The following is a 13873-nucleotide window of genomic DNA, read 5'->3' as shown; positions in this document are numbered from 1 at the left end:
TCCACCCTGCAAGCCCCCTACCAGGCGGTGCTCTGCCCATCTGGGGCCTCTACTCCATTGCTTGGCAACCAAGCTATTTTGGTGCCTGGAGGCCAGGCCATGGTTCCATCCTCAGTGCCTGGTGCCAACTTGCTGGAACCATTTGAGCCATAGCTACAGGAGCGGAAGAGAGAAAGAGAGAGAGAGAGAGTGAGGGGGGGTAAGGCGGGAGAAACAAATGGTTGCTTCTCATATGTGCCATGACAGGGAATCAAACCCTGGACTCTCACACACTCTACCACTGAGCTAACTGGCCAGGGCTAAGAACTGAGATTTAGACAGTTGAAACAAGAGCACCTTGGGAATCCCAGGGCTCATTAAGTTGAGCAGTGAGTTAAGGACTGTAAAACCCTCAGACACAGCCAAAACTCTAGGGATGAGAGATATTTTCAATCTGTACAGCCAGTCCTCAATTAGGGCTTGACCTATAAGAAGCAATTAGGCACAGACTGGGTAACTGTGATGGTCATCTGAGAATTTCTCATTTTGCTGACCTGAAACTGTAAAGAAGGGGCTGGGGGGTGAATGACAGGGCAACATATCCCTTCCTTAAACCCACATAGCTCCTGACACGCAATGAGGTAAGTTTCTCAGATATATTTATTCAAAGATCTTGTCACTAGCTTTGCTCCTCTTTCTATCTCTGGAGCCATTTTTATACATCCTGTTGTCTGTATATTTTTCTGTATATACTCTGTCATTCATTATTTTTAAATTTAAGAAATCATTGGAGTTTTGTTGTTCTAAATTTATACACTTAGAAGCATTCACAGAACAATGAAATTCCTGTAGCATCAGGTAATTCTAGAGCTGGTGGTACCTTAGAAGATGGTTATAAGGTTTGAATAAGAAAGGATCAACTTTATATAACAGAAGGTATTGGATTCATGCAATATTGTCTTAAGACTACTTGATTCTACAACAGTTCCTCCATTTCTTGAATTATTTCAGCTGCTTTTTGTTAAATCTCCTTAATTTCCCCTACATGCAATTTGAAATGCAGAATTCAAACAAAGCCAAAAATGCTTAGAGCAGATAGATTATGCCCTTCTGAATGGAAAATACCATGACAAGTACCATCTCCAATGAATGATGTCTATTTCTTGGTGTTTCAAAAGAAATTAGAAAACACATTAGATATCTTCAAAAGGAGTTCACGTGGCACTTAAACTTTAACAGAAAATCACTTTCCATTATTATTTTAAAGTGTTTTTGTGTGTGTGTGTGTCTGAAAATGCTTTCAGTTCAAACAGGCAAAAATTAACAGGCAAACTATTGACATATACTCTATTTGAAAAAAAAAACAAACTCAACAACTTCTATGAGGAAAACTTCACTTCCATTCTTAGTATTTTCTGCATAGATATTTGTTTCCCTGTTTATAAAAACTGGAGAATAGCTGCTCAGTTATCCACAAATAGTCCTTGATTAGGTAAAGAGCTTGATTTGTTCTATCCCCTTCATGCTGCATTTGGGTCTTTCCACAAGGCTTTCATTTCCTCACTCAACAGGCAGGTTAAGAGGATGGTCACATACGTGGTGTGAAAGAGATAGCCAAAACTCCTCTGGGCCCCAAATCTCTCTTCTGCTAGTTTATTTTGAAATAATGCATACAGGGAAATTTTTTAGTATTAAAAATTTTTCTTTTTCAAGTACTTAAAATTTAAATACTTTTCTGCATTGTCTATATAAATCCTTGACACTTAGTTTGTATAACTATCAGGTACCTTTTCCTGAGTGATTTCAAAGAATCAAGTGTAATGTGAAATAGGTAACTGGGATTGAGGGCAGAAAAATACAAATTTTATCTCATTTAATGTTTTGCCTAGAGCTAGTTGTAGATTGAAAATAACCTAATCTGAACAGACAGCATCTGCTATTTTTTCTTAAGCATTTCAATTAAAAAAAAAATGTACCAATGTTTCATAATACTTTATTTGAAATCCAGGATATTCCCGCTCCACCTTGTGGGTGAGTGTAGGTAAAGAGCAGGAATAATGAATAAATAATGTCTTAGTATGATTTTATTTTTTTAATGTATTTATGGTTGTTGAAAAGTCCGAAAGCAGTATCATTTTCATTTCCCTTATTATCCTTTCCTTCAAAATGAGTCATGGTGAGCCTCCTTTGTACATGCCTCAATGAGGTGGATCATCACCCTTGTTCTCTTATTAATTTTTGTAATTAGTGTGTTCCAGCAACTGTCTTACTCATCCTGAGTTTAATGCTTCCCTAAACTTTAAAAGTAAAGATTTTATTGTTTTTTAAAGATTTTTTTTTTCTTTTGACCCAATCTCTACAAACTTTCTGACCTTTGGCACTTGGGATAATAAATAACCACAAAAAACATGAACTTCTTTTCAATTCTTCCTAAATAACTTGTTTCTTCACATGAATACTTATAATTACTAACATTTGTACAATATAGCAATTCATGGCACAAAATATTCTTTTTTCATTTTGACAGATTATTATGCAATAAGCATTGTGGTGTGAGTACAAAGATGAATAAGAAGTATTTCCTCACTTTGAGGGACTTGGTCCTTTTTGGGGTAATTTTACATTGGTCAAAAACAGATCACATTTGATTCTTATAAAGATTTTATTTATTCATTATAGAGAGGGGAGAGAGAGAGAGAGAGAGAAGGGGGGAGGAGCAGAAAGCATCAACTCCCATATGTGCCTTGACCAGGCAAGCCCAGGGTTTTGAACCGGCAACTTCAGTGTTTCCAGGTTGACACTTTATCCACTGTGCCACCACAGGTCAGGCAGATCACATTTGATTCTTAAAGCAACTTTGGGAGATAGTATTATCCCTATGTTAGATTGAATAAACAAAGAATAAAACTCAGGGTTAATAGGTTGTTTGAAGTCACTTCATTGGAGAGTTAGAGCTGAGCATTGGATCCAGATACTTCATTCCAGAACTATTGTCATTAAAGAATATAATTCTGTCTACTAAAAAAAAATGATTTTCATACTCTCATCAACTCATACCCAGGTCATTATCTCTCTTTCTAGTGTGCTGTCAATGCAACTTAAAAACATTACAGGAATAAAGAGTTGGAAAAGATGCAAAATATTTCGTGTTCTATTAATACAGAAATGTCCATTTCCTACCTCACAGAACTTGCTTAGGTTTTTTTAAATCTTGGAATATGACTTATAAACACCACACTCAAAATCTAATGACTTTTCCTTTTTTCTCCTTTTGTCTAACTTAAATATCTCTTTTCCAATTTAATTCTTTTTCTAGGTCACGTGGTATTCTTGACTTAATGAAAAAAGAAAATGATTCAAAGGTGACAGAATTTGTTCTTCTGGGCCTATCATCCTCTTGGGAGCTGCAGCTATTTCTCTTCTTAATGTTTTTGTTGTTTTACATGGCTACTGTCCTGGGAAACCTCTTGATAGTGGTAATAGTGCGAGCTGATACTCACCTACTCCAGTCACCTATGTACTATTTTTTGGGCCATCTGTCTTTCATTGACCTGTGCCTGAGCTGTGTTACTGTGACCAAGATGTTAGGGGATTTCCTATGGCAGTGCAAAATTATCTCTTTTTCAGGATGCCTGGCTCAGATCTACTTTCTGCACTTTCTGGGAGCCAGTGAAATGCTTCTGCTGACAGTAATGGCTTACGATAGGTATGTTGCCATCTGTAATCCTTTGCGCTACCTTATAGTCATGAACCGCCAGCTGTGCTTCCAGATGGTTCTTGCCTGCTGGTGTGGAGGTTTCATCCACTCTATCACACAGATCATACTGGTCATCCAGCTGCCCTTCTGTGGCCCCAATGTACTGGACAACTTTTACTGTGATATCCCACAGGTCATCAAGCTAGCCTGTATGGACACATATGTGATAGAGGTACTTATGGTTTCGAATAGTGGTCTGCTGTCTCTTGTCTGCTTTTTGATCTTGCTCTTCTCTTATGCTGTCATCCTCATCACCCTGAGAACTCACTTCCACCAGGGACAAAGCAAAGCACTCTCTACCTGTGCCTCCCACTTAACAGTGGTCAGCCTAATCTTTGTGCCTTGTATATTCATCTACCTGAGGCCTTTCTGTAGCTTCTCTGTGGATAAGGTGTTCTCCATATTTTACACAGTGATCTCACCTATGTTGAACCCCCTCATCTACACGCTCAGAAATGCTGATATGAAGATAGCCATAAAGAAGCTGAGAAAAAAGCGTGTGGCATCCTGCTGCCATGTTAAAGGATGAGCAGGAAGAGGTGATTTAGAAGCATACTCTTTCTTGGGACATCCTTAATTCATTCTGTACCTGAGTATGTGCATGAAAACCAATTTGGTGATTTGGTACAAAAGAGAAACCAACACAAAAATTGTTGCTCTTGATTATAGTTGGAGGTATAGGTGACTGTCTCAGGTGTTAAACATTAAGCAGGGAATATGGGAGAGCTTTCTGCTCTGCAAATAATAACAGTAATTAATCCAATAATAGAGTCAAGAGGATGCCTTGAAAAATCAACTTTTATCATTTTTCCTTTAGTAGTCTTTTTTTATTTAATTCATTTTACTTTTAAACTCTATTCAAATGAAAGAAGATACCACATCTTCTTTTGTGTCTTGCTTCTCCAGGGTTTAAAAATTACTGATGTCAGGAAATTCCTTCTGATGTCTTATCAAAGTCTTTTCAGGAGTAATGTGATCCCATTTTGCCCTGTCTCTAACGAAGCCTGAAAACATCACTAACCCTCCTGTAGAGTAGTGTTCACTCAGGAATTGTGCTCTGTATTATGCCAAATTTTACAAATGTAGTCGAACAACTCACAAACTTTATGTGTGAAGAAAAGAGAGTTTGGGAGTATTAGGTGGTATAAGCTTTTTAATATTCTGCTGTTGAGTCTGCTCTGAAGATGCATCCCATTTCACCTTGAGGTATTCTTTGAATGGAATTACAGTGAAGAGAAGTTGATAAGCTTGCTCTTCAAATGATTATAATATTTAAGAGCTACAAACTCTAAAGAAAAATAAAAGAAAGAAATGAGCTGTGTTTTGAAGCATTCTTCTACCTGGTCCCTGACCTTGAGGTTCTCATAGTTATTACCTTTGACTCTCACAAGTGCTTTGAGTTATTACCTCTGAGTCTAAAAGTGCTTTGAAGAGTAAATAATATTATTCAACTTCATTTTTACAAATGAACTCATATTTTTTGTGACTTGCCCCCAAAAGTGTAATTAACCAAGAAAACTAGAAACTTTAGATAATTAAGAGTAAGCTAATATTTTTTTCTTCCTAGAAAAAGTATTTATTTCAGGTACATAGGCTACTTTCTTAGTTTCGACTATATCTGTATAGGAGCTTCAGACCTAGGATGTCCCTAAAAACATTTCCTTAAACATTTATATTTAACACTATCTATTTCTGATGTAAGACTCTTTGTAACTTTATGGCTATGAAAATTTATGTATTAAGTAATAATATAATGATGTACTTTTAGGAATATTTTTACATTTGTTTGCATTATCTCCTCATTAATAGCTGTGGTAAGACTTTTCTGATTATTCAGCTGAAAAACATACCTCAGGAAAAAAAAAATCTAATATTCCACCCAGATTTCCAAGATGGCTGCAGAATAGGGAAAGATATAACCACCTGATCCTGGCCCCAAACTGGATTTACAGCTAAATTATAGTGCTTCTTGTAAGAAGGACAGAGACGCAGAAAAGACTGCATCCCAGGTGCAGCAGCTGTGACAGCAGCACTCCCTCCACAGCAGCAGGGATTCTCAACCTCAAGTAGGGATCCTTGGCTGAATGGCAGAGGCAGGAAGAGGAGCCCGCAAAGCAATTGGTGATGAAAATCAGCAGAGAAGTCAGCCTAGGTCACCCAGACACCACCTACACAGACACAAGCCCTCTGATTCTTACAGTACCAGCAGGGGAGTATACTTCCCACCATCTTGATCCTGCACAGGGATCTGCAGGCTGCAGCTAGAAGTAACTTTTGGGATGCTCCTTCTCAGGGGAGGCTTGTGGGAGAGATACAAACAGTGACTTGGCAGGAAGTCCTTGGTAAGAAGACCCATCTTCTCCATCATGAGTGCATAGCTGGCACCCTCCCCGCCTGACCCCCACCTGAAGGGATGCTCAGCCCATCTGTGTAGCTGAGTTCATTGTGCATAAGGAGGCTGAAGAGCTGCACACAGCTGGTACTTTTCTAGGGACTGAGAGGGGAGCCACTCCCTACTACACCAAGTGCACAACTGGCGCCCTCCTCTGCCCCAACCTGTTGGGATGCTTGGTGCATTGGTGTGGCTGAATTCACATGTGCAGAGAGACAGAAGAATGGCATAGAGCTGGAACTTTCTGTGGTTTGGAAGGAGAGCCACTCAACTAAAGGCACTTGGGGAGACTCTGAGGTTTGCCATTCTGGAGAAAGACAGGGTAGGGAAGGCCACTTAGATTCTTTTATGAAGTCATTCTCCAGTTCCATAGTTGCCATCTCTCTCCCTATAGCACCAGCCAGGGGGAAACCAATTTCTCCACCCTCTAGACTTCCTTTTAACCAACTCTTCCCAAATTAGGCCCTGTTAAGGAGTCAGCATCCTGGGACAGGGAGTAGGGGTCTGAATAGACTCTTGGGGTGACAGTGACTCAGTTATACAACATAAAGGAGGGAGGATATTTCCTCTACTTTCCCCTAAATATGACTAGTATTTCCTTCTTATGGGAAAGTCAATAGAACCACTTGGTATTTCGTTCTCATGGGAGAGTCAATAGAACCACTATCCTTGTTGTAAAGGCACAGACTAAGACCAGTGGCTCTGAGGTGGATACTGTACTCACCACCTTTCCTGGATCCTGACAGACAATTCTCCCTCAGGAGAAAGCCACTAGCCCCATCCTCCCAACTCCATCAGAGACTCTTAATGACTGAGCCTAACAGGCAGCCAGCAAACAGAGGCAGCTGGAGGCAGATCTAGGGCTCCTAGGTTCTTTTGCTGACCTGCTTCTGGACTGGCTGCTGGTAAAAGCCAACCTCAGTGTGCAACCAGGTATTTTCTGCACACACATAAGCCCAGCAGAGACAGCCACAAACTATTGATCACCTGTAGCTCCAAACAAGTTTTAGAGGGCCTGTCACAGGCCGTCTTCTACTGGCTTGCACCAGGGTTCCTCCCAAGAGGCCCAGAACCATTACACTCTGGCCGGCCAGATTCAGAAACCATCAGAGCAAGATGTAATTAACTTCAAAAGCAAAGGGAGATCTTGTCAGGCACCAAATCAAGATGAGAAGAATTCTGTTTCTTATGGTCAGCACCTGTACTGTGCTCACATGTTTTGGTCAAAGTAGAGCTTCACAGTCAGCCAGCTGGAGGATTGATGTGATACACCATGGGCCAATAGCATTCAAGACTCAATTACAACATAAGGGCTCCCACAACCCACACAAGGGTCACCCCTGAACACCTAGTTCAGGTGATCAAGGAGACTGTACCACTGAACCCAACAGAACACTTACAATATAAGGCCACTCCATAAATACTGATAATCATAGCAGATCTATTTAAAACATAGAAACAAACATAAAGAGAAAGCTAAAGTGAGGAGGGGGTAGCAATAGGCCCCCAAAACTCCAGAAAAGAGCTAAATAAAATGGAGATACACAATTTATCAGAGATAGAGATCAAAATAATGGTTGTACAAATGCTAAACAGAGTGAGAACATCAACAAAGAGACAGGAAACATAAAAGATGTAGAAACCATAAAAAGGAACCAGTCAGAAATGAAGAACACTATATCTGACATCAAAAAATATGCTGGAAGCAGTAAACAGTTGGTTGGAGGAAGTACAGGATCAAATCAGCAATTTGTAGGACAGGGTAGAATAAAACATTCAGAGCAACAACAACAACAGAAAAATGAATTAAAAAAAAATAAGGAGTTTTGGTCAGATCACTCAGTTGGTTAAAGAGTTGTCCTGAGGCACAGTGGTTGTAATTTTGATCCATGATCAGGACACATACAAGAACATATTGATGTTCCTTTCTCTCTCTCTCTGTCTCTCTCTCTCTCTCTCTCTCTCTGTCTCACTCTCTGTCTCTCTCTCTCTCTCCCTCCTTTCCTCTCTTGCTAGAATCAGTGAAAAAAAATAGAAAAAAAATAAAAAGTAAGGAGAAGCCTGACCTACGGTGTCACAGTGAACAAATAAAGCATTAACCTGGAATGCTGAGAATTCCAGTTTGAAACCCTGGGCTTGCCTGGTCAAAGCACATATGCTTCATGCTGCTCCCCTTCTCTTTCTCTTTCTCTATGAAAATGAATAAATAAAATCTAAAAAAAAAAGTAAAGGGAGTTTAAGTGACACTTGCGACAACAAGAAGCATAACAACATCTGTATCACAGGGATACCAGAAGGATAAGAGACAGAACAAGGGATTGAGGACCTATTTGAAGATATAATAAGCAAAAATTTCCCTAATCTCATGAAGAAAAAGAAACACACAAGTCCAGGAAGTACAGAGCTCCAAACAAGATAAACCCAAAGTAGCCCACATCAAAGAATATTACAATTAAAATAACAAGGGTTAAAGACAGAGACAATTTTAACAGTAGAAAGAGAAAAGCAGGTAGTTAATTACAAGACAGCATCTATAACCCCACCAACTGATTTCTAAACAGAAACATTTCAGACCAGAAGTAACTGGCATGAAATATTCAAAGTGATGAAAAGCAAGGACCTACAACCAAGACTACTTTACCCAGCAGGGCTATCATTTAAAATTGGAGGACAACAAAATACAAGGGAAGACATTACATAATGATAAAGAGAACAATTCAATAATATGATATAATTCTTATAAATGTTTAGCAACCAATGTAAGAGAACCTAAATATGTAAAGCAATTCTTGATAGACATAAAGGGATAGATTGACAGCAATACAGTCATAGTAGGGAATTATTTTTTTGTTTTTTTTTTATTTTATTTTGTTAATGGGGTGACATCAATAAATCAGGGTACATATATTCAAAAAAAACATGTCCAGGTTATCTTGTCATTCAATTACGTTGCATACCCATCACCCAAAGTCAGATTGTCCTCTGTCACCTTCTATCTTGTTTTCTTTGTGCCCCTCCCCCTCCCCCTTTCCCTCTCCCTCTCCCCCTACCCCCAGTAACCACCACACTCTTATCAGTGTCTCTTAGTCTCACTTCTATATCCCACCTACGTATGGCATAATGAAGTTCCTGGTTTTTTTCTGATTTACTTATTTCACTTCGTATAATGTTATCAAGATCCCACCATTTTGCTGTAAATGATCCGAAGTCATCATTTCTTATGGCTGAATAGTATTCCATAGTGTATATGTGCCACATCTTCTTTATCCAGTCATCTATTGACGGGCTTTTTGGTTGTTTCCATGTCCTGGCCACTGTGAACAGTGCTGCAATGAACATGGGGCTGCATGTGTCTTTACGTATCAATATTATTGAGTTTTGGGGGTATATACCCAGTAGAGGGATTGCTGGGTCATAAGGTAGTTCTATTTTCAGTTTTTTGAGGAATCACCATATTTTCTTCCATAATGGTTATACTAATTTACATTCCCACCAACAGTGAATGAGGGTTCCTTTTTCTCCACAGCCTCTCCAACATTTGCTATTACCTGTCTTATTAATAATAGCTAATCTAACAGGTGTGAGGTGTTATCTCGTTGCAGTTTTGATTTGCATATCTCTAATAACTAAAGAAGATGAGCATCTTTTCTTTTTTTTTTTTTTTTTTTTTTAAATAACCATTCACCTTTGGTCTTGGGTTTGTTTTTTTTTCTTAATTTTTTATTTATTCATTTTAGAGAGGAGAGGGAGAGAAAGAGAGAGAGAGAGAGAGAGAGAGAGAGAGAAAGAGAGAGAAGGGGGGAGGAGCTGGAAGCATCAACTCCCATATGTGCCTTGACCAGGCAAGCCCAGGGTTTCGAACCGGCGACCTCAGCATTTCCAGGTAGATGCTTTATCCACTGCGCCACCACAGGTCAGGCGAGCATCTTTTCATATATCTGTTGGCCATTTGTATATCTTCCTGGGAGAAGTGTCTGTTCATGTCTTCTTCCCATTTTTTTATTGGATTGTTTGTTTGTTTGTTGTTGAGTTTAATGAGTTCTTTTTATATTTTGGATATTAGGCCCTTATCTGAGCAGTTTTTTGAAAATATCATTTCCCATTTAGTTGGCTGTCTGTTTATTTTGTTATCAGTTTCTCTTGCTGAGCAAAAACTTCTTAGTCTGATGTAGTCCCATTCATTAATTTTTGCCTTCACTTCTCTTGCATTTGGAGTCAAATTCATAAAATGCTCTTTAAAACCCAGGCCCATGAGTTTATTACCTATGTCTTCTTCTATGTACTTAATTGTTTCAGGTCTTATGTTTAGATCTTTGATCCATTTTGAGTTAATTTTAGTACAGGGGGACAAACTGTAGTCCAGTTTCATTCTTTTGCATGTGGCTTTCCAGTTTTCCCAGCACCATTTATTGAAGAGGCTTTCTTTTCTCCATTGTGTGTTGTTGGCCCCTTTATCAAAAATTATTTGACTATATATATGTGGTTTTATTTCTGGGCTTTTTATTCTGTTCAATCGGTTTGAGTGTCTCTTTTTCTGCCAATACCATGCTGTTTTGATTGTCGTGGCCCTATAATATAGTTTGAAAGCAGGTATTGTAATGCGCCCAGCTTCATTCTTTTTCTTTAGGATTGCTTTGGCTATTCAGGGTTTCTTACAGTTCCATATAAATCTGATGATTTTTTGCTCCATTTCTTTAAAAACTGTCATTGGAATTTTGATGGGAATTGCATTAAATTTGTATATTGCTTTTGGTAATATGGCCATCTTGATTATATTTATTCTTCCTAACCAAGAACAAGAAATATTCTTCCATCTAATTATATCTTTTTCAATTTCCCTTAACAATGGTTTGTAGTTTTCATTATATAAGTCCTTTAATTCTTTGTTATGTTTATTCCTAGGTATTTTTTTGTTGTTGTTGCAATCGTGAAGGAGATTATTTTTTTGAGTTCGTTCTCAAATGTTTCATTGTTGGCATATCGAAACGCTATGGACTTCTGTATGTTAATTTTGTATCCTGCGACCTTACTGTATTGGTTTATTGTTTCTAGTAGTCTTTTTGTGGATTCTTTGGGGTTTTCGATGTATAGGATCATATCATCTGCAAAAAGTGATACCTTTACTTCTTCTTTTCCGATATGGATGCCTTTTATTTCTTTGTCTTGTCTGATTGCTCTGGCTAGAACCTCTAGTACCACATTAAATAAGAGTGGAGAGAGTGGACAACCCTGTCTTGTTCCTGATTTAAGGGGGAAAGCCTTCAGTTTTGTGCCATTTAATATGATGTTAGCTGATGGTTTATCATATATGGCCTTTATCACGTTGAGATATTTTCCTTCTATACCCATTTTGTTGAGAGTCTTAAACATAAAATTGTGTTGTATTTTATTGAAAGCCTTTTCTGCGTCTATTGATAAGATCATGTGGTTTTTGTTCTTTGTTTTGTTGATATGGTGTATTACGTTAACCGTTTTACGTATGTTGAATCATCCTTAAGATTCTGGGATGAATCCCACTTGATCATGATGTATTATTTTTTAATATGTTGTTGTATTCGATTTGCTAGTATTTTGTTTAGTATTTTAGCATCTGTATTCATTAGAGATATTTGTCTGTAGTTTCCTTTTTTTGTGCCATCCTTACCTGGTTTTGGTAAGAGGGTTATGTTGGTCTCATAAAATGTGTCTGGAAGTATTGCTTCTTCTTCAATTTTTTGGAAGACTTTCAGTAGAATAGGAACCAAGTCTTCTTTGAATGTTTGATAAAATTTGCTGGTATAGCCGTCTGGGACTGGATTTTATTTTTGGGGAGGTTTTAAAGGTTTTTTCTATTTCTTCTCTACTAATAGGTCTGTTTAGGCTTTCTGCTTCTTCATGACTCAGTCTAGGAAGGTTGTATTGTTCTAGAAATTAATCCATTTCTTCTAGATTGTTGAATTTAGTTCCATAAAGTTTTTCATAGTATTCTACAATAATTCTTTGTATATCTATGATATCTTTGGTGATTTCTCCTCTTTCATTTTGGATTTTGTTTATATGAGTTCTTTCTCTTTTTTCGTTGGTAAGTCTTGCCAAGGGTTTGTCAATTTTGTTGATCTTTTCAAAGAACCAGCTCCTTGTTCTATTAATTTTTTCTATAGTTTTTCTGTTCTCTATTTCATTTATTTCTGCTCTTATTTTTATTTTCTCCTTTCTTCGGCTGGTTTTGTGTTGTCTTTGTTCTTCTTTTTCCAGTTCCTTAAGGTGTGAAGTTAAGTGGTTCACTTGGGCTCTCTCTTGTTTGTTCATATATGCCTGAAGTGATATGAACTTCCTTCTTATCACTACTTTTGCTGCATCCCATAAATTCTGATATGTCGTATTGTCATTTTCATTTGTCTGTATATATCTTTTGATCTCTGCACTTATTTCTTCTTTGACCCATTCATTTTTTAAAAGTATGTTGTTTAGTTTCCACATTTTTGTGGGATTTTTTTCCTCTTTTTTGCAGTTGAATTCTAGTTTTAAGGCTTTATGATCAGAAAATATGCTTGGTACAACTTTGATTTTTCTGAATTTGCTGATGTTGTTTTTGTGGCCCAACATATGGTCAATTCTTGAGAATGATTCATGTACACTGGAGAAAAATGTATACTCAGTCACTTTGGGATGAACTGTCCTGTAGATGTCTATCATATCCAGGTGCTCTAGTGTTTTGTTTAAGGCCACTATATCTTTGTTGATTCTCTGTTTGGATGACCGATCTAGAGCCGTCAGCGTTGTATTGAGGTTTCCAAGTATGATTGTATTTTTGTCAGTTTTTGTTTTAAGGTCAATAAGTAGCTGTCTTATATATTTTGGTGCTCCTTGGTTTGGTGCATATATATTAAGAATTGTTATGTCTTCTTGATTCAGTGTCCCCTTAGCCATTATGAAATGGCCATTTTTGTCTCTGAGTACTTTTGCTGTCTTGTAATCAGCATTATCAGATATGAGTATTGCTACGCCTGCTTTTTTTTTGGATGTTATTTGCTTGGACTATTGTTTTCCAGCCTTTCACTTTGAATTTGTTTTTATCTTTGTTGCTTAGATGAGTTTCTTGTAGGCAGCATACAGTTGGATTTTCTTTTTTAATCCATTCTGCTACTCTGTGCCTTTTTATTGGTGAGTTTAATCCGTTTACATTTAGTGTAATTATTGACACTTGTGAGTTCCCTATTGCCATTTTATACATTGCTTTCTGTTAGTTTTGTGTCTTGTTTGTTTCTTCTCTTTCATTTTTCTATATTTTGTTTTTATTTGGTTGTATTCTATACATCTTTCCTCTGTTGCTATCTTTTTTAAATCGTGCTTCTGTGGTGGTTTTTTGAATGATGGTTACCATTAAGTAATGAAAAGGGTTACTACTCTGTTTATTGTAATGCATTATCTTGTGAGTACTTTTGCACTTCATCATCCTTTGGTACTGTTAATCTCCATCCCCTCCCCCTCTTTTTTTTGTTGGTGTCACAGTTTAAATTTGGTTTTATTGTGTTCTTCTTGGAGCTTTTATTTGTGGCTTTGTTTTTCTTTGTTCTTTGTATCTGATTGGAGAATCCCCTTTAGTAATTCCTGGAGTGGGGGTTTTCTGATGATAAATTCCCTCGTCTTTTCTGTATCTGTGAATGTTTTTATTTCTCCTTCGTATTTGAAGGATAGCTTTGAGGGGTATAGTATTCGTGGCTGAAAGTTTCTCTCTTTCAGGACTTTAAATATTGGGGTCCACT

General features: G+C 37.6%; 1 protein-coding gene across 1 annotated transcript; it reads left to right on the top strand.

Moving 5' to 3' along the window:
* The first annotated feature begins 533 nt into the window (after positions 1-533).
* LOC136376332 (olfactory receptor 4Q3-like) lies at positions 534-4969 on the top strand. Its single transcript, XM_066342279.1, has 2 exons — positions 534-620; positions 3296-4969. Exons 1-2 carry the CDS (start codon positions 616-618, stop codon positions 4263-4265), a joined length of 975 nt encoding a protein of 324 aa, XP_066198376.1. The 5' UTR covers positions 534-615; the 3' UTR covers positions 4266-4969.
* Positions 4970-13873: the final 8904 nt, after the last annotated feature.

This window comes from Saccopteryx leptura, chromosome 6, assembly GCF_036850995.1.
Source record: "Saccopteryx leptura isolate mSacLep1 chromosome 6, mSacLep1_pri_phased_curated, whole genome shotgun sequence".
NCBI lineage: Eukaryota > Metazoa > Chordata > Mammalia > Chiroptera > Emballonuridae > Saccopteryx > Saccopteryx leptura.
Note: the sequence above shows the minus strand (reverse complement) of the source record. Positions and strands in the feature narration are given on the sequence as shown.